The 20,855-nt window shown below is 39.9% G+C and overlaps 1 protein-coding gene and 1 long non-coding RNA gene across 3 annotated transcripts in view; both read left to right on the forward strand.

The window, feature by feature from the left end:
- Positions 1-15,216, forward strand: part of LOC121889412 (inactive ubiquitin carboxyl-terminal hydrolase 53-like) — a 33,528-nt gene extending 18,312 nt beyond the window's left edge. For both annotated transcript variants that reach the window (XM_042401356.1, XM_042401355.1), the window contains exons 10-17: positions 757-925; positions 2,149-2,295; positions 3,634-3,780; positions 5,919-6,711; positions 7,620-7,693; positions 12,723-12,789; positions 12,886-13,619; positions 13,730-15,216. In XM_042401356.1, coding sequence (XP_042257290.1) covers positions 757-925; positions 2,149-2,295; positions 3,634-3,780; positions 5,919-6,711; positions 7,620-7,693; positions 12,723-12,789; positions 12,886-13,619; positions 13,730-13,806 — 2,208 coding nt within the window. In that variant the 3' untranslated portion in view covers positions 13,807-15,216. The remainder of the gene's footprint in view (positions 1-756; positions 926-2,148; positions 2,296-3,633; positions 3,781-5,918; positions 6,712-7,619; positions 7,694-12,722; positions 12,790-12,885; positions 13,620-13,729) is intronic.
- Positions 15,217-17,473: 2,257 nt separating this feature from the next.
- Positions 17,474-20,855, forward strand: part of LOC121889017 — an 85,674-nt gene continuing 82,292 nt past the window's right edge. The window contains exon 1 of the long non-coding RNA XR_006093413.1: positions 17,474-17,817. This is a non-coding gene — a long non-coding RNA (uncharacterized LOC121889017). The remainder of the gene's footprint in view (positions 17,818-20,855) is intronic.

The following is a 20,855-nucleotide window of genomic DNA, read 5'->3' on the forward strand; positions in this document are numbered from 1 at the left end:
ATCTCTCCCTCTCCTACCCTCTCCTCCTCCTCCCTCTTCCCCCGTCATTTGCTTAATTAAGAAGCACACAAGCATCTGTTAGCCCGCAGCCTGCCTTTGTGGCGCCTTTGTGGTGAGACACACACCTTACATAGCTTAGCTAATGTGATTGTGTGATTTGGCCTCGGTGTGATATATTCACTCACAAATTAGACCATCTAAAGAGAGGTTTCATTTTAAAGTTGTCAGTGAATTTTATTAAAACTCCTCAGTCAGTTTTTCGCAGGTTTAGATTGACTTGTGTTGCCGGTGTTGCCATTAGAGCTGGGTATAGTGTATAGTGTTCAGTTCTGATATCAGTTAAATTGCTTTATATCAGATGGCAGTTTCTGATACTTCTCTGTAGATTGAAAACAGATGGGTCAAGTATTTTGTTGTCTGCAATCTGTCTGCTTTTCTAAATTGAATTGGTCTAGTCCCTTGATTTGCACAACAAAAATGCGTGTGATCTGCTGATATATCTGAGGACCCATGAAGAAAATCCTGCATTTTAAACCCTCTTTAGTATCTTCAAATTGATTGAAACCAACATGGTATTTATTAATCCCAGAGAAAGCATGTAGATGGCAGACAATGTCACACAAAGGAATGCTGTAAATCTTTTTTTGTTTCATTGTTTATTATAATGAAGACTTTGGCACACCCTTCCTGTGCGTAATGTGATTAAATCCGCATGTTTATGATTTTTGATCACCTTTCCTTTGTCTTTCCCTGTAGATTGGCTCCAGGTGGAAAGATGTGGTCAGCAAATGTATCAAAGGTCACTTCCAGCCTCTTCTCCTTTTTTACTCCAACCCCGATGGTAGTGCCATCAACACAGAAGATGTCTCTCGACAAAACAGCAGCCAGTCCCACTTGAAGACCCCTGTCAATGGAGAAGTACAAGGTAGTAGCCCTGCATACCCGATGTCATATCACTTTAAGACTGAAAGTTTCACAATCAGTCTTGGTTCTGTATTCGTTTATATCAACAGTTTTGACTGTGCCAACTTTTACTGCAATGAGGAGCCTAATAATGATGACCTAATCATAATGAACGTCAACTGTAACAATTTCTGTTGTCAACATAGTGGCATTATATCACCATTTCTGTAAATTGCAACATCCCTTTTAGATGCATTTATCTTGGTTATTAGTGCTGTTGAGCTTTATTTATTTTTCTTTGCATTAACTAACCATAATGCTATTCTAAGTGACCTGTTTGATCATAATGCCATACCATAAAACACCCATCCACATTAATATGAACTTAAACTGTGGAGGGCTTTTGTGGTGCATTGACAAAGATGTCCAGCTCTTCTTGTTGAGTCTTCATAGTTGTAAGAAAAGTACAGAATGAAGAGGGAATGAAAGAAGTTTGGTTAAAAGGGTTTTGCTGATCTTTGCTGGTTAAATCTACCATTAGTGTTTTGATAAAAGTGGTGTTTAAAGTCAAATTGGAATGTATGCAACGCAAAATTTTGAGTCAGAAATTTGAATTAAATGTTTGACTGGTGAGTTCAAGTGTGACTTATTAATCTTTTGAACTGGTGGTTTCACTTTAAATAAAAATGTAGAGTGCTGTGGGTTTCCTGAAATGTGTGCAGAGGGACTACATGCACAACCTAATTAACAGTAAATAAAATGTCCTTCCTTTTATAAATAATTTTAAATGGAAATCAAATTCAAGAAACACAACAAACTCTCTCTTTATAGTGTGTGTAAAATCCCAGACCATATTAGTTGCCTTTGCAGGCAGTAATGAAAATGTGTTGATGACAACAGCTGAACATCTACGCTGTTTGGATTATATATCCCAGGATTTGTTGGGTAGGGGAGGTTTTTATCCCCTTTAAAGATCCTCCTCCAACTCTCCATGCTGGCTGTGCCCCAGGTCCATGCTGTGGCAGCCGCTCACTGCCCATCAGAGCTGACAGGGCGCCGGACCAAACTGGATGATCCTCCAAAACCAAGAAGAATATTATGTGTTATATTATTACAATATTTTGTAATTGAAATGTTTCTTAGTTTCAGGTGCAGTCTGTGTATTTGTTTATATAGAATAACTGTTATATCATGAAACTTCAATAGTAACATATGTTGTTGTGTTTCTTCTTTTGTCTTACTCAGGCTATGAGTCTTCAGTTTCAGCTCCCAAGAAGCTGGACCTCACCAGGGAGAATCTGAACGCTGTGTTGAGTCAAAACTCTTTCAAACAGAAGAGCCCTTCAACCTTTAGCCGGGGAAGTGCTCAGACCAGCGGTGGACGGGGACCAGGTAAGGGACAAAAATAAAGGAAATATGGACTGAGCATGTTGTGATTGCAAAGCAAAAGAAGAGGGAGAGAGATTGATAACCCAAGATGCGAAGGAACATATTGCGTAAATAAAATCAAGAGTCAGGGATTGGAAAAAGTCTCTAAGGATGTAAGATAACAAACATAGTATGAACGTGTAATTTAGACTTGTGTAAATGTCGTGTTCTGCAGTGAATAAGAGAAGGAAACAGGGATGAGTCACATTGCGTGGTGGTTTTAGTTTTGAGCCTTGAAAGACTCTTTAATTTATAAATATTTTTGTCTACAGAGAGCGGTGACAAACATGGATCTGGCATACTAACCAGCAGAAGAGATAATTAAATGTCTTCGCTGTAAAACTAAATCTGGCCATGTTGGTAATACAGAAGGGATTTAGAGACCCATGTTGATGAGAGGTCACAAAGACCTACCAATTCTGCACATAAGTCGAGAGAAGAGTGTAAATTGAGATTGAGATTTTCTAAGATGAGAAAATGGCCTCACTGGAAAGACAAGGCAAAGCAATCTGATGTTGTAACAGGACACACAATTGTGCAATTGCACGTATTATTTACAGCCACAATGATTAGTCGATGAGTTGATTGTCAGAAAATGTGACTCTTGAAAGCTAGTTGCGTAAACTGTGGTGTAGGCAGGGAAGATTGCAAGACAATAAAATGTCAGCTGTTGCTCAAAGCTTTCAGAAGTGTCAAAGACAAATGATTGAAATCTTATGTATCATTTGGGACTTTGTGAGTCCCAAAAATATAGTCTCAGAAAACACGCAGTGTTTTTTTGAACCATCATGTTCTCTTCACAGCGATTGCTGTTGAAAACTCAGACAGCTAACAGAGCCACAGTATGATCATGTTTTCCAGTGCCATGACTAATCATGGCATTTCAAAGTTAATATCTGCCAGCAACGGGGCAGAGAAGCCTCTACATTGCCATGTTTCCACCCTGCTGCCTGCTCCCTCTTGTAGCAGAAAATGTACCATATAGATCAGTACAACTATGTGCCATCTACACACTCAGTACCTGCTTAGTGCCTGAAGGTTGCTGGGACTAAGAGGTGGAAAACAGTGTTAAGGAAATGGATGTAGTGACAATGGGTATCTAAATGTACTCCAAGATAAAAATACTTTTAATGGTGTCTGCAGTGGTGGAAATCCCCTCCTGATTCAGCAGAGGTACAACTTAGACTGAAAAAAAGATATTCAGCATTAATTACACACTGGCTGTATGCCCTTTTTTCTCTCATTGGGGAAAATGTGTCAAATGCCTGATTTGTAATACCTGACATATCTCTGGTTTTGCAGTGAAAATTGGCACCACTGATCCAAAGAATCGCCTCAGGGAGATTTCTAGAGAAGTTGCCCAGAGAGCAGGAGAGGTGCGGGGGATGCATCCATCCAGAAGAGAGCCTGACAGGAGCGGTCAGCAGAGGCTGGAGTCACGATACAGAGGTTGGTCACAGATGTATAGCATGTAGATCTATAGATGCAACGCAGCACATACACATACACACAAGAATTACCAGGCTTTATGATACAAAAGGCTAGCCTTTCCACTTCTCCAGCCCTTATGTAACCCTCGGTTCGGGAGCAATGTGTCAGAAAGGGGATTAAGTGCTGACGTCTGTTGGAGCCTGGCTTCATCCCACTCTCTCATAGTCAGAGCCATTGGTTCCCCTTTCTGTTGTTTACATGAACATTTACAACAAACACACTATAAACTAAACAGGTCAAAACAAATAGTGATAAATGTTGTGTTATTTAATTAGAAAGTGAATTTATCTCTAAAATGTTTTTATTCCTGCCACTATTTTTCCTAATGTTTCCTCTTACTTGTACCTCACAGATTGAGTTTGTTATGGTTCCAATCAGTGGGATGATTGGTCGGTCGCGTTAATACTCTTGAAGTGCATCATTGGTTTCAGTTGAGTATCAGTGAAAGCATTAGGGAACACAACTGTAACACGCTTCCAAATCCTCGTCAACAGCAGTGGCCCGTGTTAGCACCGAGCTCACGTACCATTATGATTGAATGCAGTAGGCTAAAGGAGGCTAGTGTTGCTGCTGTGATGAATGGCAAGGCTGGAGGTGACACTACATTTAATGTAAGTAGTATAAATTTCACCGCAGCACAGCTCATGCTCAGGCTAGCACTTTACGAAAAAGTCATATCCAGGAAAATAAAAACACTTGAGCAACTTTGCTGCTCACATCGGACTGTGGGATAACCCTTTAGGTAAATCTAAATAATCTCTGACTGTATTGATTTCTCTTCCAAAATGATCTGCAGCCCTGTATGCTGTTGACAACACTGAGCCAGCACTAGAAGCTCCTTAAAACACGCTGGTATCAGTATATGAGCAAAAAGGTAGACAGAAATGTTTGAAGTGATTTAAGTCTGGCTCACAGTCAGCAAAATCCAAAGCAACAGGGACTCCATCTCTTGAGGGCTTATTTCCAATGGCTGACAGGTCTGTGTAGTATTAAATTCACTTTTTATACCTTTTTACACCACAGATCACATTTCAATGTTGACACCATTACAAAGTGCATAGCCTCTGATTCATAGATTAACCGTAGAAATTAAATGAAGAATAACTTTAAGTCCTTTTTCTGCTTTTCAATAAAAAAATAATAATCTTGTTGATTTTTAATTTTGAAATAAAAAAAACATCAGATGCTGTTCAGAAATCCCTGTTTTGGAATGTGTAGATGCATAAATGTGTAAAAATAAGTGTGGGTGTGTAGTTGCCCATGAAGGAACCAGTTTCCAGGAAGGATGTCTGGCCATATATTTTGAAAGTGGCTATTATGACTAGAAGTGTCCTTGGAATAGCGGACACACATCCGTAGCACACTATCACTATCATGTGCAGACGGGTCACTTGTGCATTTGGAAAACGGATGTATGCATATATACACACAGAGAAACACACAGCAGCAGTGCGCTACCTTTTTATCATCAGTATTTGCATGGATGTCTGTACACGAGGCTCCTCTTTGTGTACACGCCGCTGAAGAAAATCGACTCCTGTTGGCTGTAATTTACACCTCCCTGTCATCTGCAGACATAAATGTCAGTAACCCCGCTGTCGTCATGCTCCTCCTTCACTTTTGCCCAACCTGCTGTGTTCTTTAGCACAGCTTTGTGCCTTGCTGTCAGTGAAAGTCAGTTTTTGGTCTTGGCAATGGTATTCAGAGCACTGTTTTAGGCATCAGGTGCAGCAAGAGAAACATGTCAAACAGATGAAATGGTGTGAAAAATCAGCATTAGTTTGCAGGAAAAACATCTGAATTGTTTTGCATCACCATATGTTTCTTATAGTATACAGCATTCTTAAAAGATGATTAAAAGATACCAAATGCATTCAATTTACAGCATTGATATGGCTTTTTGATTGGCCTTTTGGAGGTGAGGGAAGATTGATGTATAGGATAAAGATTCTTTTCCGACTTGGATTTACTGGTTAGAAGTTTTACAAAGAAATCATACTTTTGAATCAGAACATGTGTTTGAATTTTTTGAAAGTTGAGTTCAAGTCGAGTTTCATAGTTCAAAGTCTCATGAATCTTCTTTTATTTAAACTCAGATCCAGGTCAAGACAAGACCTACTCCCGCTCTGCCTCCCCTCCAGAGAACGGCTTCAAAAAACACCTGGAGACTCGCCTGTACAGCAGCCAAGGGAAAGGTCCCACCCGGACTGAGCGACCTCCCCACCTCGGCAATCGGTCCTCCCATGAGCCCTCTCGCTCTCACTCGAGGGTCCAGGTGTTACCCAGCATGCCCAGTGGCAGCGGCCATCACAGCCGGAGACTAGACCAGCTCTCCAATGGATATGATACCGACAGCAGCCAAGACTCTCGAGAGCGTCCTGGAAGTGGAGGGAACAGCCGCAGCAGGTCCAGCCGTCCGTGGAAGCCCATGCGGGAGGTGCTAAACGTGGACAGCGTTTTAAGCAGCGTTAGTCCCAGTGGCGGCAATTCTGTAAGTGAAGAGCGAAGGCAGCATAGCCCCAGGAGAAGACCCAACAGTCAGTCGCCCTCACGTGACCGAGAGCGAGACAGAGATTTTACGTGGGGAGGTCGGGAAGAGCGCAAACCCAAGAGCCTTATGACCATTTATGAGGACGAGCAGAGGCATGAAACAGGTGGCAGTCGAAGCTCGCTGGACTCAGATGGCCGGGGCGGCTACAGTGACAAGGACAGGTCAAAGGGCACAGCAACTCTTAAAGTCCGCAGTGACAACTGGAAGATCCAGCGAACTGAATCTGGATATGAAAGTAGTGACAGACTAAGCAACGGCTCAGCAAATCTTGACTCACCTGTGGTAGAGAACCTTTCTTCCAAGGACCTGCGGCCAATACCTGAGCTGCATCAGACAAGGTAAAATGTTTTAATCAGCCCATTTATTCCAACATATTTTATTACAAGTACACAAAGTATGACAAAAATAGCTGTGCCAGTACTTTTTTGCTGTGTGATGCTGGTGTCAGAATGCGGCTTTGTCATCATCTCACGCCCTCCTCGTTTAAGGTTTTGAGTCTCAAAAGTGCTGCCATTTTTAAATAATTAAACATGACAAACAAACTGTTCTAAGAATAGCAAGACCCATGTAACATAAATGCACACGATGCAGATACACCAGCCTTTATTTATTTATTACGCTTGGCTGTCATTTGTTGGCTTTGTAGTACAGGTCTTGTTTGGAGATAATGATCCCAACTAGCTGACAACTCCTGTACTCAGAGGGGAGAGCGAGCAGATAGCTGACTTGCTCAACTGCTAGTGCATTATTCAAGCCTATGTCTTGACAGTATATTGGTAAAGTGCTCTTTAATTATTAATTCTTTAAACATATGGTTAAGATGCTCTGTGACAGGGTTTAGTCCTTAAATCACTGAGAATGTGTAAAACCAGCTTCTTCAGGTTTATTATAACATCTTACTGCAGATACAGAGCAATGCACTTATAGAGGCATAAAACTGCAGGACAAAACAGGCTTACTTTAAAAGGAATGGGATAGTTGTATGTGTGCTGTCTTGACATTTAAGCAAATAACGTTGCATGAATTAGTATCAGATTACACCACTGTAAATCATTCAGGATGAAAATGTATATTTAGGCTGAGGTCATCAGGGTTTATTTCCTCCTTTTTTTGCTCACAGCACCATCTTAGTCCTTTTTAAGAGATCAGTAAAGGGAAAATCTACATGTTGAGTAAAAGATCATGCACTGAAATATCTCGTGGCATTCCACAATGCATACGTAATTGAATTTATTTTGTATTTTAGGGATCACCTCCCTCAAAGAAGAAGTGATGATTCGAAGGCTGATATATTGCACTCATACATTACATTTTCCACTGGTAAGTAACTCTCTCCCCCTGTGCACTGACTTATTTCTCCACACCAATAACTTTGTTTGTAGTAAAAAAAAGTGCATATTCTGTTTATTCCTGTCTAAGCTAGCATTTAAAACATGCTCTAGTTCAGATTGTGATTTTATATTTATCAAGCCAGTTATTTACCTTTTTTTTCCACCACTAAATCCATGAGGAATATACATTTTCTGTCTATTACATTGTGGAAATAATTCTCAAATTGGAAGCCCTCCACAAAGCTTGGCCCCTCGACATTAAAGAAATTTCCTCTGCCCACTAGACTTCCGTGTGCTGTAAGGATCTGAAACATTAAGATAGTACGCTGCAATTTCCTTGATTTATTGTTCCATCAGTTGTGCTAAGGTCACAGCCTGATTGAAGGGATACTGTATGGAAATAAGTGTGCTCCAGTTCCTCACTGACTGGCCTTGACCTTTTTTCCTGAGTAAAGTTTATGTTATGCAGCATGTAGAGAAATGTACATGGGCTTTAAGGAAGAAAAAACCCAAGCATAGAACAGGTTTTGTAGCTTGAAATTGTATTTTGGTGTAAAAAAAATGGAATAATTAATAATTAATAAAATTAAATTCAAGTCTCATTCAAGGCTGAGGGGAAACACTTAAAATCCTAGTTTGCCAATAATGTCTGTACCTTCTTGCACAGTGAAAAAAGAACCTTGAGGATGTTATTCATTTTAACTGCAGTGAATTTTACTTTCTTGGAGCAGTAAACTCAAAAACTTTTGGATCAATATGGATACAAAATCGGGGGAAAAAATCAGTTTATGCCTAACTTCTGTCTAAAAAAAAGATCTGTAAAAATAAATGATGAGCCTCAAATATGAGTCATATTAAGAAGTTGCAATAATGATGGCATGAATAGCATTAAGGTGTTTGTTGACTGGACACCTTTCACATTCTTTATCTAGCACACGCTCACTATCTTATAATTTCACAAATATCTCTGAAAAAAAAGCCTTACTAATTCTCTCAACAGGAATACACAGAGTTAATCCTGAATAAGAGGGGGAGATGAGTGAGCTTGTAGGGGCCACCCAGCTGTGCTCAGCCAGGCAGAAAAAATGCCATGACTGGGCCTGTCAGAAGGTGGTATTCAAACATGAGGCAAATAAAATGCCATTTTGTAGCTCTGCAACTATTTCAAGGTCCCAAAGAGCTTCAAAGTAAGGCATAACAACGGTAACTGAGAACGGCATCCTCAATTTAATCTATGCCGAGTTTTATTCAAGGCCGAAAATAGCTTTTACACAAGTGTGGTGAGTTGGGGAAACAGAAGCAGAAATGCGTAATGTTTAATGCTGGTCTTGTTATTGGCCTGTGAGCATCTGCACATGCAGAGGGATTCATGTGAAACAATCCCTGGCAAACACTTCTGAGGCATGGTCATGTTTTCACCGCTGAAGATATGCCTTTTGATTTGGTTTTGCCCAGGTCTATATCTGATAAAGCAGTGGTTATTATTGATTACACATACCTCCATTTTGTACAAATTATTTTGGAAATAGTTTTGGGAAATTAACCTTAGATTATGGTTCTTTCTTGGGAGAGCATCCATTTATTGAGGTTATTTGCCCCCTGGTGTCTTTACGGAGACATGACAGTGTCTTTAGATACACACCAAGATCATTCACTTGCTTCCTCTTTGATTGGGAAAATCTTTTTTTTTTTTCATATTTGAAAAGTATTTATAGCTGTGTTTTGAGTTAGTGTTGGTTAATTTGATAAGCCTTGAAATACTGAATTGTTTATTGTAAAACTGGTCAAAATGTAAATGTATATGGATCAAAATCTCTGATAGGGCCTTTGAGGTCTTTTCTACTGTAGCTATTTTAGAATCAGTATAGGATATTTACGCCGTGCTGTCTGCAAATTGTGCAAATTGTATTGACAAGCTGCAGTAAATGTGTCCAAAGTCAATTTGGCCTGACTTCAGCGGTGGTAGTCTGGCGTGAGCTGCAGTTCCAGAGAAGCCTGAGCAGATTCCAGTAGTCCATTAAAGTCCGAAATCCTTTCTAAAAGCACATTCATGTGGGAAGGGAGGGGGGTTGTGAGGAGCACAGTTGACATTTTGACCACAGACATTTATTCTTATGTTCTAGATCGTTTGTTGCATCAAAGAGGGGATATAAAGTTAAGACGGGGGCCTTCTTGGTCGCCTTAATGACAACCTTTTGTCCTTGTTGCAAATAAACCTCAGTGAGCTACATCATGCTGAAATGGAAATTGTAGCGGAACATCCTGTCTATAATGGCAGGAAAGGTCACGGCTGCCACGGAGATGGGGGGGAATTCTGTACACTTTAACCTGCTGTGTAGACAGTAAATCATGCCTTTGCTCAATTTACCCTGATTGTCTCCGGTGGCTCCTGCACGCCTCATCAAGACTCCATAGAAACACACTTGAGAAGCTGTTAGGGCTCTGTTTGCACTTGACCATATGACCTACTAGCCGTGTACTTAACTGACACCTCAAGTATGACACAAATATTGTCCTAAGATGATGTTAAACTATGCTTACTACATTGCGTGCCTCTGCCTTTGTGAAACAATGCTTCTGGTGCAAGTTTCAGTAACAGATAAAAGGAGTATTTTATCCTTTTTATCCGATTAAATGGATTTGTTATACATTGCGTTTGTTTGCAAACATCTACTGCGGCGCATGTCTGTCCATGAGTTAGTGTGTTGAGAGCTGTAATGCCTCTCTGCTTAGTCAGCCTACTCAACAGACAGACAGTGACTGATGTGATAACCAAAGTGTTAATGCCATGGGATGAGGACACATTTATATTGTGGCCTAATGTTCCCATGCCTGAGCCACAACAACACACACATACACAAAAGCTACTACTAAATGTTTTTTTGGTGTTCTGGCCTCTGATAGATTCAATTTCAATCAGATGAAAGGGTATGAAAGGGTTTCAAAGGTTCATTTCTTTCCTCCCCTCACAGTTAAGTTCTACATGAAAAGCTGAACTGCAAATATGCATGCAAATCTGATTGATGTTCAAGAATTTTAAGTACCCCAGACAGCAGAACGCAGAAAACTACAAATCTTTACTTGACAGCCTTAGAACGGAAATGTGTAGGGTTTTTTTTTTTTTGTCACATCAACTAAACTTCAAAGGACTGTCAAGAAATTTAGCATGTACGATTTCTCAAAACCTAGTTAGGGTTTGCTTTCATGGTCTGTATAGAGGCACGTTTTCTTTTTCCTTTGGGAGTTTCACACTCTGGCAGTAGGAATAATTGAAATGATGTCAAATCACGTCTCTGTTCCCCTCAGTTAAATGCCTTGAATAACTTATTAGTGGAGAACAGCAGCTCCCAAACAGGTGTCTCTCCTCAACTTTCTCAGAGTAATCCCTTACGCTGGAATGTGATCTGAGGCAGGTCCGTCAGTGATTTACATCAGGAGAGTATATCTTTATACTCACCAGTGTTTTAAAGCTGAATATATAGTAGCACACACAGCATGGGACTTAATAAAACAGCCACACATTTTGCAAGAGCAGAAAAACTTGTATATGCATATGAGATGGCTTCACTTTACTTAATCCTTTTTTATAACAACTTCACTTCATGTTTTCCTGTTAACATGGGAATGTCAGGGATATTTTATTGTACACCACTTGGTGTAGTTTAGATAGTGCATTGAATGCCACTGAACCGCAATCTAATCCATGCATTTAGAGTACATGGACGGCTTCCCAGTGCAGTAGGCCATGTAAACAGCAGGACACCTTGAGTACATCTGTTTTGCTGGCATTTGCAGCTACAGCAGTGATCCCGAAATTCCACTGTAATGAATGTTCTTTGGATATCAGCCAGACCCCAAACCTGAGGAACTGAAATGTTAAGTTCAGATAGAATTACAGTGATGATTTGATAGCTGTTGTCTGAAAAACCTTTTGATTTCAACAGTAACAGACAGTCTGGCAACCCAACATCACAATCGCCTTGCCCTTTTGTTATCCAGCTGCTTTTCTCCTTCAAGCTCTCTATTGGCAATTGTGCACGTGACCATAAAGATGCAGGGATTTTCGAAGGAGAAAGGCTTGTAAACTGCATCCCTTTTTAGTTTTGAGAATGATATTGTTACACTTGCTTGCCAACATCGCAGATCAGCAGCATCAAATTGTGAATTGCCACATGGACTTAGCGGCTTAAAAATGCAATAGTGTTGTGGAGGGGATCTGGAGTCTGGAGTCTGACCCCGGCGTAATTGCATGCCAGCACAAAGGATTTAGCCACTAATGCTTTGAGAGAGCACAGAAAAAAAGAGGGTATGCTGACACATCACAGATGGTCCTTAGCCACTCACTCTCTTCCTTGTCCTGTTAGTCAGCTGTTGTCTGTCCCAGGCCTTGTAAATCACACCCACCCTGCTAACTTGGCTAAGCTCCACACCACCACCCCCACTACCCAGGGACATGTTTTTAAATATGTGTTTGTGTTGATCTAATGAGTGAAATCAGCTATTATCCTCACATTATTGCAGTTTTAATTCATTGACATTACACCAGAACCTGATTGACCTTGTTGGATAGAGAGTTTTACTCTCTTTTCATTAGGTTGTGTATTTTGCAACTTCTGAATCTGCTAGAGTTCATCCTGGGTCCTTATTTTTCATTAGGACTATTAACTAAAAAGCTAACAGGGCCTGGATCTGAACCCAAGTTCCCTTTGAGGGGCCATGTTCTTTGGCTGTATCAGACAGTCAGAGTGGTACACAGGGGGCCTGAGGGCGCTCTGCCAGACTAGCTGCTTTGATACTTCCTCTCCCAGCACCAGGCAAAGGGCCTCACCATGACCCCTGTTAGGTAACATGTCTTTGCTGGAGAGACATAGAAAAAAAATATTTTGGCCGCGTTCAAATAGAAACCCATGACAGATGTTACTTAGCTCTATTTTTGAGCATCTGGTAGTGATGATCATGAGTTCACCAAATTAGTATCTTGTGATATGAAGTGCTGATGAGCTTTTATTATTGTCTAGGTGAACAAGGAAGAAAATCTCCAGATCTGCAAGACACAAACATCCTATCTGGTCAGATAATAAAAAGGTAAAACAGGAATACTGCATAATATTTTTAAAAAAAGTCAGTTGGTACAAGGATCCTGTAAAATACTGATGTTTGTGTTCTTGCGCTTTTCAACAGAAGTAGAGCTTTCCGATACACTCCAGGAATCTTGGAAAATGAAAATGGCCTGGACAGCGAACAAGAGGAAAATGTGGATGGCAGCCCCGTGAGCCCCATGCCTCCTTATTTAACAAAGACCAGCAGTTCTGAGTGGAATAGCTCAGATGACCTCGCTGGACCCTTCTCCGAACAAGAAGAGACTGGCACTGTGGCCCACGTAGACCCTTTCCTGCACAACTACCCCCCACCGTTACCCCCCAAGACCTTTGGCAACAGTCATGCTGACCCATCTGACACCCACTCGCAGCCGCTGGAGGTGCCAATGCGGTTGAGCCCCCGCAATGAACCCAAAAATAGCTTGTCCCCACTCTCGCACACCACCCTTCGTCGGTGGATTGAGACACCTGCCGAGCACAGGCTTTCATCAGACGCCAGCTCAAAGTCTGGGTCATCAGACCAGGACAGGAACGATCTTTCGGCCAGCGAGAGTGACGACAGGTTACCTAGTCCAAAGCCCAGCAACAACGATGGTACAGACTCTGCTTCTGTGACAGATATGGTTCTTCCCACCACTTACTTTTCTGTGGATAACTGTATGACAGACACTTACCGGGCCAAGTATCATAAGAGGCCTGCCTTGTACATGAAAGTAGAGGACCATACATCATCAGGGGAGAGTGACGTAGAAGGGAGGGGGCTCCCTGTAGCAGATGTTAAGCCACCAGAGCCCTCCAAAAGCAGATCAGAATCAGGTATCCAGTAGTACAATATATTTGTATTAATACTATAGTATTTGAATTACATTTTTTTGGCCTTTTTGTGAACGTTTTCATAGATTCAGTGTTTGGCTTTTGTTTTGCAGGCTATTCTACGACTAAGACTACTGCAAAGTGGAATCCAGTTACTCCAAAAGGACTTGATGAGCATGGTTTCCTATGATTTTAGCAAAAGCATCAATGGACCTTGTATGATCCCATGACTGGATGCCAAAAGGAACTGTTAACTGCTTTCTTACAGGGATGTGTCTTTACTTGTCATGACATAAAGTTCGACATGAATGTGGATGCCAAAGAGATTGGTCCTGAGACATTGTAAAAAGAATTGCAGAGGTCCTTAATAGAGATCTTGCTGTTTTGGTATGAGTTACCAATAGCTTTGAATAAATATTGAATTTGCACAGTAGATAGCACCAGAAAGGTACAGAAAGAAACACGCCTGAAACATTTTACTGTTGATTATGTTCAGATGTTTTGAATTCACAAGGGTCGGGTTAGGTGAGTTAAGAATGTGTCACAAAAGCCACTTTACCACACGAGATTAAGAGAAATTCACATGAAGACATAACCTTTTTCTTACAATTCTCTCATTCTATGGAAAACTTTTTGTTTATTTGTTGAACTACTCCCATTTCAGTGTTATCGAGTGTTTTTGACATGATATACCTACCTTTCAGTGGGTTTTAAAGAACATGAGAGGTTCTAGTAATATTCAGAACTTGTTTGTTTTTTTGTTTTGTTTTGTTTTTGCTGGTTTTTGAAAGTAACGCTACTTATTGGACACTCCTGGCACGACTTAAAAATGGATCCCAAGGATCCGTGTGAATATGAAACTCACAAAGGTTTTTGGCTAATGAGAACTCCTCACAGGACTGTTAAAGTGAGACAGCTTACAGCCATGGATTACTGATGGTACATGGAGTTTAATGACCATTGGAAATAACATACAAAGTCATATGACAACCAGAGGAGGTCTAATATGCCAAACAAAACAACTCTGATAACCACTGTGGTGTCCAGGGGCTATATGTTAAATTAAATGCTAATTGGCAGAAAAGTATGTGGCACATTAACTTAAGGCACGTCCCTATCTTCTCACATGCACACCTGCACACCTCCTGTCATCCCTACATATTAACTGTGTTCTATGTCTTTGCACTGTATTTCTGGTTGATCATTTCTCGTTTCACACTCTTAACAATTATAAGCTTCCAGTTTGTTTTTTTTTTTTTTGTCTTTAGCAAAATTGATAAATTTATCAGTTACCTATCCTGTTTCTTAAAAATAGTTCCTATTAGCAAGTCTGCACTGGTAGGAAATGGACATGTCAGGATGTTTTTCTTTAAGGGGGTTATTAATAAAATCTTGTAAATCTCTGTAGTGTACTATTTTTTGGTTCAAAATGTTTTCTATATGCAGCAAACTTTAATGCACAGTGCCTTTTGTATTTTTCTATGTCAAGAGAAGATTGAATTGGAGCCATGATTTGTACAATTCTTTCTGAGATTTTGTAACATTTTATTTTATTTTTATTGATTAACGATTGTTAAATAAACAATTTTATTTAACCATATCTCTGTGTCAAGCTATTTTTGCATTCATGAACAAAAAGGTCCAAGATCAGCATTTATATTATCGTTGGTGGGAGGAAATCAGGAAATCTGTACTAAGATCAATGTGTTAGTTATTAAAATATAGTCATAAACATTGTTTTAACTGAATACATTGACACTGAAGTGAAACTAGATGAGTGGGTCTAAGAAATGTTAGAAAAGATGGTGTTCTGCTGCCACCTGCTGTTGTTTGTTTTTAATGCACCTACTATGAAGTGGTTGCGGTGCAAGTGAAACCCTCAGCCTGTAAACCAGCATGTTGTTATTCTGCTTTACTTTGACACAAGCATCAGTGATCAACATATTTTTAACTTTCCCAGGATGTAAGATAGTGTCCAGATTACAATGAACATCAAATTTGCCTCTGTCAAGTTTAATAATTTACCACTATGGATTCAACATTCTTTCATTTGCACTCATTGGCAATGTAGTTGCCCATGAGTCTTTTTGCATGGCCATCAGTTTTTGTAATACTGATAATTTGGCTCACTAGAACTTTGTGCTATGTAGGTGTAAAATGCAAACTGTGTGTTCTTATGATTTTAGGCTCTTCTATAGTGAATCATTCCTTTATCTTGATGAATCTAAGCAAAAAGTAAATACTTGCTTCATCCTCAAGAGGGAAGTAGAGAACTTTGCAACTAGACATTCATAATACTGTACGCTGTAACTTTTAAACTTCATCATTTCAAATTATCTATGTTTGCTGGTTTAACATGACATTATGTATGTAGGTAGGCCTTCATTACAGAATTTCGGTGCACAAAAGCAGTGGAAAGTGTGCATTTCATTAAATGTCACACTGATGAAACTCCTGCCTGCAAAAAGATATTTTAGGCATTATTTCACTTTTGTACATTTTCTAACACATTGACCTCAACATGTTTTCATTCTCCAGAGGTATAACAAAGAAGGTGATAAACCACAGGTATTTCAGGATTTTACTGAGCCTTCAACAATGCTGGAAATATCCAAGATAAGTTCCTAAAATAGACATGAAGGTGTGGAAATGATGAAACAAAACAGACTTTTGCCTGACCAAAATGATAATAGCATATCTGGCTGAGAAAAAAATAAATAAATCACTTGTAAACTATTTGTTGCCACTTCTTGTGTAAAGAGAACTCAGAAATATAATTAAGAATTTATTAAATACCAACCTGAGACCAGAATAGAATTCAATCTTCCAATGTTCACTGGAGGAAGAAAATGAAAATTTCATGCCATGCAATGTATTCAGAGAATCCTGACAGTGTCCTGCCAATGCTCCTCATTGCATGTGTGTGTGTGTGTGTGCGTGTGTTGTCCACCATCCGTCAGAGTGGGACTCAGCCTGTCAGTGTGTGTTCCTCCTCTGCAGCTGCCGTACTTCATTAGGGGCCATCCGCTGAGCTCAGTGCTCCACTGTCAGAGTCAGACTTCTGTTTTCTCATTTCTCCTCCCTTTGCACTCTCTCTGTTTCTGTCTCTCTCGCTGGCAAACTGACCCTCAAGCTCACTCACATCCTTCATCCATAAGATTTCTCACTCTGTCAATTTACCTCAGTTTTTCCCCTCTTGCTAAAAAATCTCCTGCCCTTGCTCTTGCACCATCTCTTCTTCCCATACTGCCTTTTTTCAGCTGACCTCCTTTTTCTTTTCAGGGTTTCTTTAAATCGGCTGTTTAAGAATCAACTTGCACAGTTGATTTTCTGGCTTTTTTTCTGATTAATTTTCTCCCTTCTTTTCATGATGTTCTTTTAAATACATTTAGCAAGATTGTAATAAGGAAACTGTAATACTTCATGCCTTAGAAATAATTTGTGTTTGGCCCTGATGCTGCCTTTAAATGCTGTCAGGAAGCTTCTATATTTTTTGCTATTCTGTGTAAATACTTGACATTAAATGACATTACAACATGTGTGAGCAGGGCAAAAACCTATATGCAACAATATTTGACAAATTAATTATATTTACATTTCGAGTTCCATGGTCATAGCCTACAGCTTATTGAAACTAAAAAGGTTAAGGGTGAGATGAAAAGGTGTAAGAATAATGAAATTCACCTGTAGTCATTAGAATAGGTCGTGTTTTGATATATTAAATACATCTGACATCGATATTATGTTATTCTCCTGAACTGTGACTGAGAAAACAAAACAGCCACAATAAATTATTTTGTGGCAACGTAAAAGAAATTGTGTTAGTAAATTCAATCTGTGAGGGAAGGGGAATTTACGAGGACTTCCTGAACGCAGCATTGCAAACTCACCTGTGAAACACCGCCGCGGCTAATTAGCAACACCTGGTGACAATATGGCTGCGAAGGAAACCAAACAATAACGTTAAATGAAGGAAAAGTCGTTTATTCAAGCGGCAATTCATTTTATTGTCGAATATGTTGGTGGTCAAGTACACAAAACTGTGTTTAACCCTCGGACATAGCGTTAACTTTGGACAAGTCATAAATGCGCCGAGCTTGAACAGCGTCTTTGCCCTGGATAAGACATTGCAACCCTTGAACATCAAAGAAATCGAAGACACCGTCCTAAAGATGACTAAAAGCAACATTTTCCTCCACTGGTGAGTCATGGTGTCTCTGAGAACTTTTTTTAACGTTTTTTTTTACGTAACTAAGCTACCTTTAGCTACTACGAAGCTTAGCTAACTGTTTTATTTGAAATTTTCAGCAGAATGCATCTCGTGTTGCCTTCCCCATTGGTAAGGGGACATATCTAATATCTAGTGAATGAAACATAAGTGAAATATGGTCATTTTACTACTGTACTGCCCCAGAAAACCTTGACCCAAGTTTTCAAGATGCAAACTGTAGGCTAAATACAGACCCCAAAAACTCTCCAATACAGTGAATCCCTTATGAGTTAATTAATGTCCTGAGTCACTTTGTCGGCTAGTGTTAAACTTGTCAAATAATGAAGTAAATGTATCTGCTGTTTCTGCTTGTACTATTCCTCCCTGCATAACTTTACGGCTTAATAAAATTTAAACGGGTGAGTAATAAGTACAGGACCCGTACAGTTGTCGTGAAAGGGGAAATTAGCTATAGAGACCTAAACTGTTACTTGTACCAGGCTGTAAACATGTTTATTTCTGCTGTAAAGTTGGGCATTTTAACATGGGGGCTATGGGGATTGACTCGCTTTTGGAGCCAGCTTCTAGTGGCCATTCAAAGAACTGCAGTTTTTGGCACTTCCATATTGGCTTCATTTTACAGCCCCAAAGGTTGCCGCTTAGTGCCACCACTCGGCAACTTCCTGAAAGCTGGCTGGTTCAGAAAGGAGTGGGCTCATCGGGAGGGGGGCCTTAAAGAGACAGGAGCTAAAACTGTCTGAGAGACAGAGGCTGAACCGAGGGGCTGTTTAAAGGGCCAGTCTAAGATAAATAAGGAGTTTTTTGAACTGTGAATCATGCAAAGGTACTCTACTTTTCAACTCTCTTCAATTGACTGTTACTGAATTGTGCTTGGTTGTGTCAAATACGAACATGTGGAGCTTTCCTGGAAGAAGCATCTAGTGGCCATCGGAGGAACTGCACTTCCCATGGCTTTTGGTGATGTTGGTTGCTGTTTGGGTATAACTAGTCAAAGCTAGAAAAAATGTTTGGAAAGTAATAAGTAATGACTTTTCAGCTTTAAGCTTCAAGTTTATGATTTTTTTTTTTTTTTTTTTTTGTCCAGATCTCCCCTTGTGAGGGAAAAGTAAATTATACTTTCAGTGTGTCCTATTTAAGAAGGGGATTGACATATCTGTGGTTAGAGTTGTGACTGATAGATTTTTATGTCAGCCAGTTATATTTGTAATAGATTTGTTAATTTTTGTTTTGTTTTTTTCAAGTTTATTCTTACTGACTTTACCCACCTAATTTCTTAGCTTTTTTCAGATTTTGTTGTCTGGTCTGTATTTCTTCCTCAGCAGACCAGCCTGTGCCCAGTTGTGTGCATGTTGTGCAAGCACAAACACACACACACACATGCACACACAGCCCACAGGCTTCTGTTCTTGTTGTCATCCTGACAAGCAGTAGGAACAGGATTATGGGTAGAGGCCCTCTTACTTGGGACAGAAGAAAGTGTGAAATCTGATTGCTTCAGAAGATTTAAAAAATAGGACCCTGTGAGGTCCATGGAATCCTAAATATGAGCAGGCTGAAGAAGTATAACAGTAGGGTGTAGTCTGTTCTGGGGATTTGCCAAATTTTCAGACTTGAGAAGGTGGCTTAAGAGAAGACAGAGAGAGAGGAAGCCGCAGGGTGCCTCGGTGGCAATAGCTACTTTTTTTTCCAGAGTCTTTTTTGCAAGTTTGGTTTTTGATAATGGAATACTGTCAACTTGATAAAGGATGTTTTTGTGATGTCAAGATATTTTTGGTACTAGATACTTTTGAGCTAGATATTACACAGTACAGTGTAGTAGATTTTTGAAACAGTTTCACGTATCATGTGGTGACAAACATACAAAGTTGTGAGGTTAAATATTTGACATATGGGATGTCTGCTGTGACATTATCATTATTCATCACTAGGGGGCATTGAAGTACTGTTTTTGTTCCATTCCTGCCTGAGGCTGTTTGGCAAAGCCCACTTGCCAGTTTCCACCACTTCCACTTATGTGCCTCTTCCACTTGCCTGCATGAAACAAAATCACTATAATGACTGCATGGTGCAGAGAAACAGTAGCAAAACACTGAAATAGAAGAGCTGTCTTTTGGGAAATAAAAACAGACATAACGACATGTTTCTTTTTTGTTTTTCCCTGGCAATACTGGAGTGGAGGAGGACACACGTTGAGACTAGTCACATAATGCCAATCTCATGTCATAGAAAGACTCTGGAGAGGCTGAACTGATAAAGATAGTGCGGCTTTGATGTTTGGAGGCTTCGGCACCACATGCTTCATCATGCAGCATCATATGGAATTGTTAGCTGTATGCCTCCCCATCTTTATCTTTTTTTTTTTTTTTTTTTAATTTACCCATTTCCAGACATTTTCCCCTCCGCATTATGCAAAACTTGACCCAAGATGGTTTCCTATGACGACACGGTTTTGTTTGTGTTTGTTTTTGTTGCCTACTCATGGTATGTTGTTTGTCTCTCTGCACCGCTGTCGGCTTTCCTCACTTGCAACAAATCAATATTATGCCAGAAGGAAGCTTAGACTCTATTTAAACTCTAAAGGATTAGAGTGATAGAAAAATATATAGAGCAAAAGAGACAACACTGAACTTGAAATGTGTCTTTCATTAATAAGTGCTTGCTGTTAACTTCCCCCCCCCCAGATGTTTTTTAATTGTAATTTGAAAATTGTAATCCTTTCTTTAGCTGAGAAAACAGTTTTTTTTCTTTGTGCCGCCCATAATCGTTCTGCTTTTCACAAAGGCCACACTGATTGCATGTTAGTGCTTTGACCCCAGCAGATCGCTTTTTAAAACTCATTTAGAAAACTGTTGACATCTTTTCTTTGCTTTGATCGTTAAGCCCTGTAAGTTAACGTTAAACTGTAAATATTCAGACAAAAATGACATTAAGGTAGACTGTGAGACTGACCTTAGCTTTGATTAGTTGTTCAGACTACATGTCCTGCATGCTACTCGAAGATTTTGTTG

This window comes from Thunnus maccoyii, chromosome 22 (assembly GCF_910596095.1).
Source record: "Thunnus maccoyii chromosome 22, fThuMac1.1, whole genome shotgun sequence".
Classification (NCBI taxonomy): Eukaryota; Metazoa; Chordata; class Actinopteri; order Scombriformes; family Scombridae; genus Thunnus; species Thunnus maccoyii.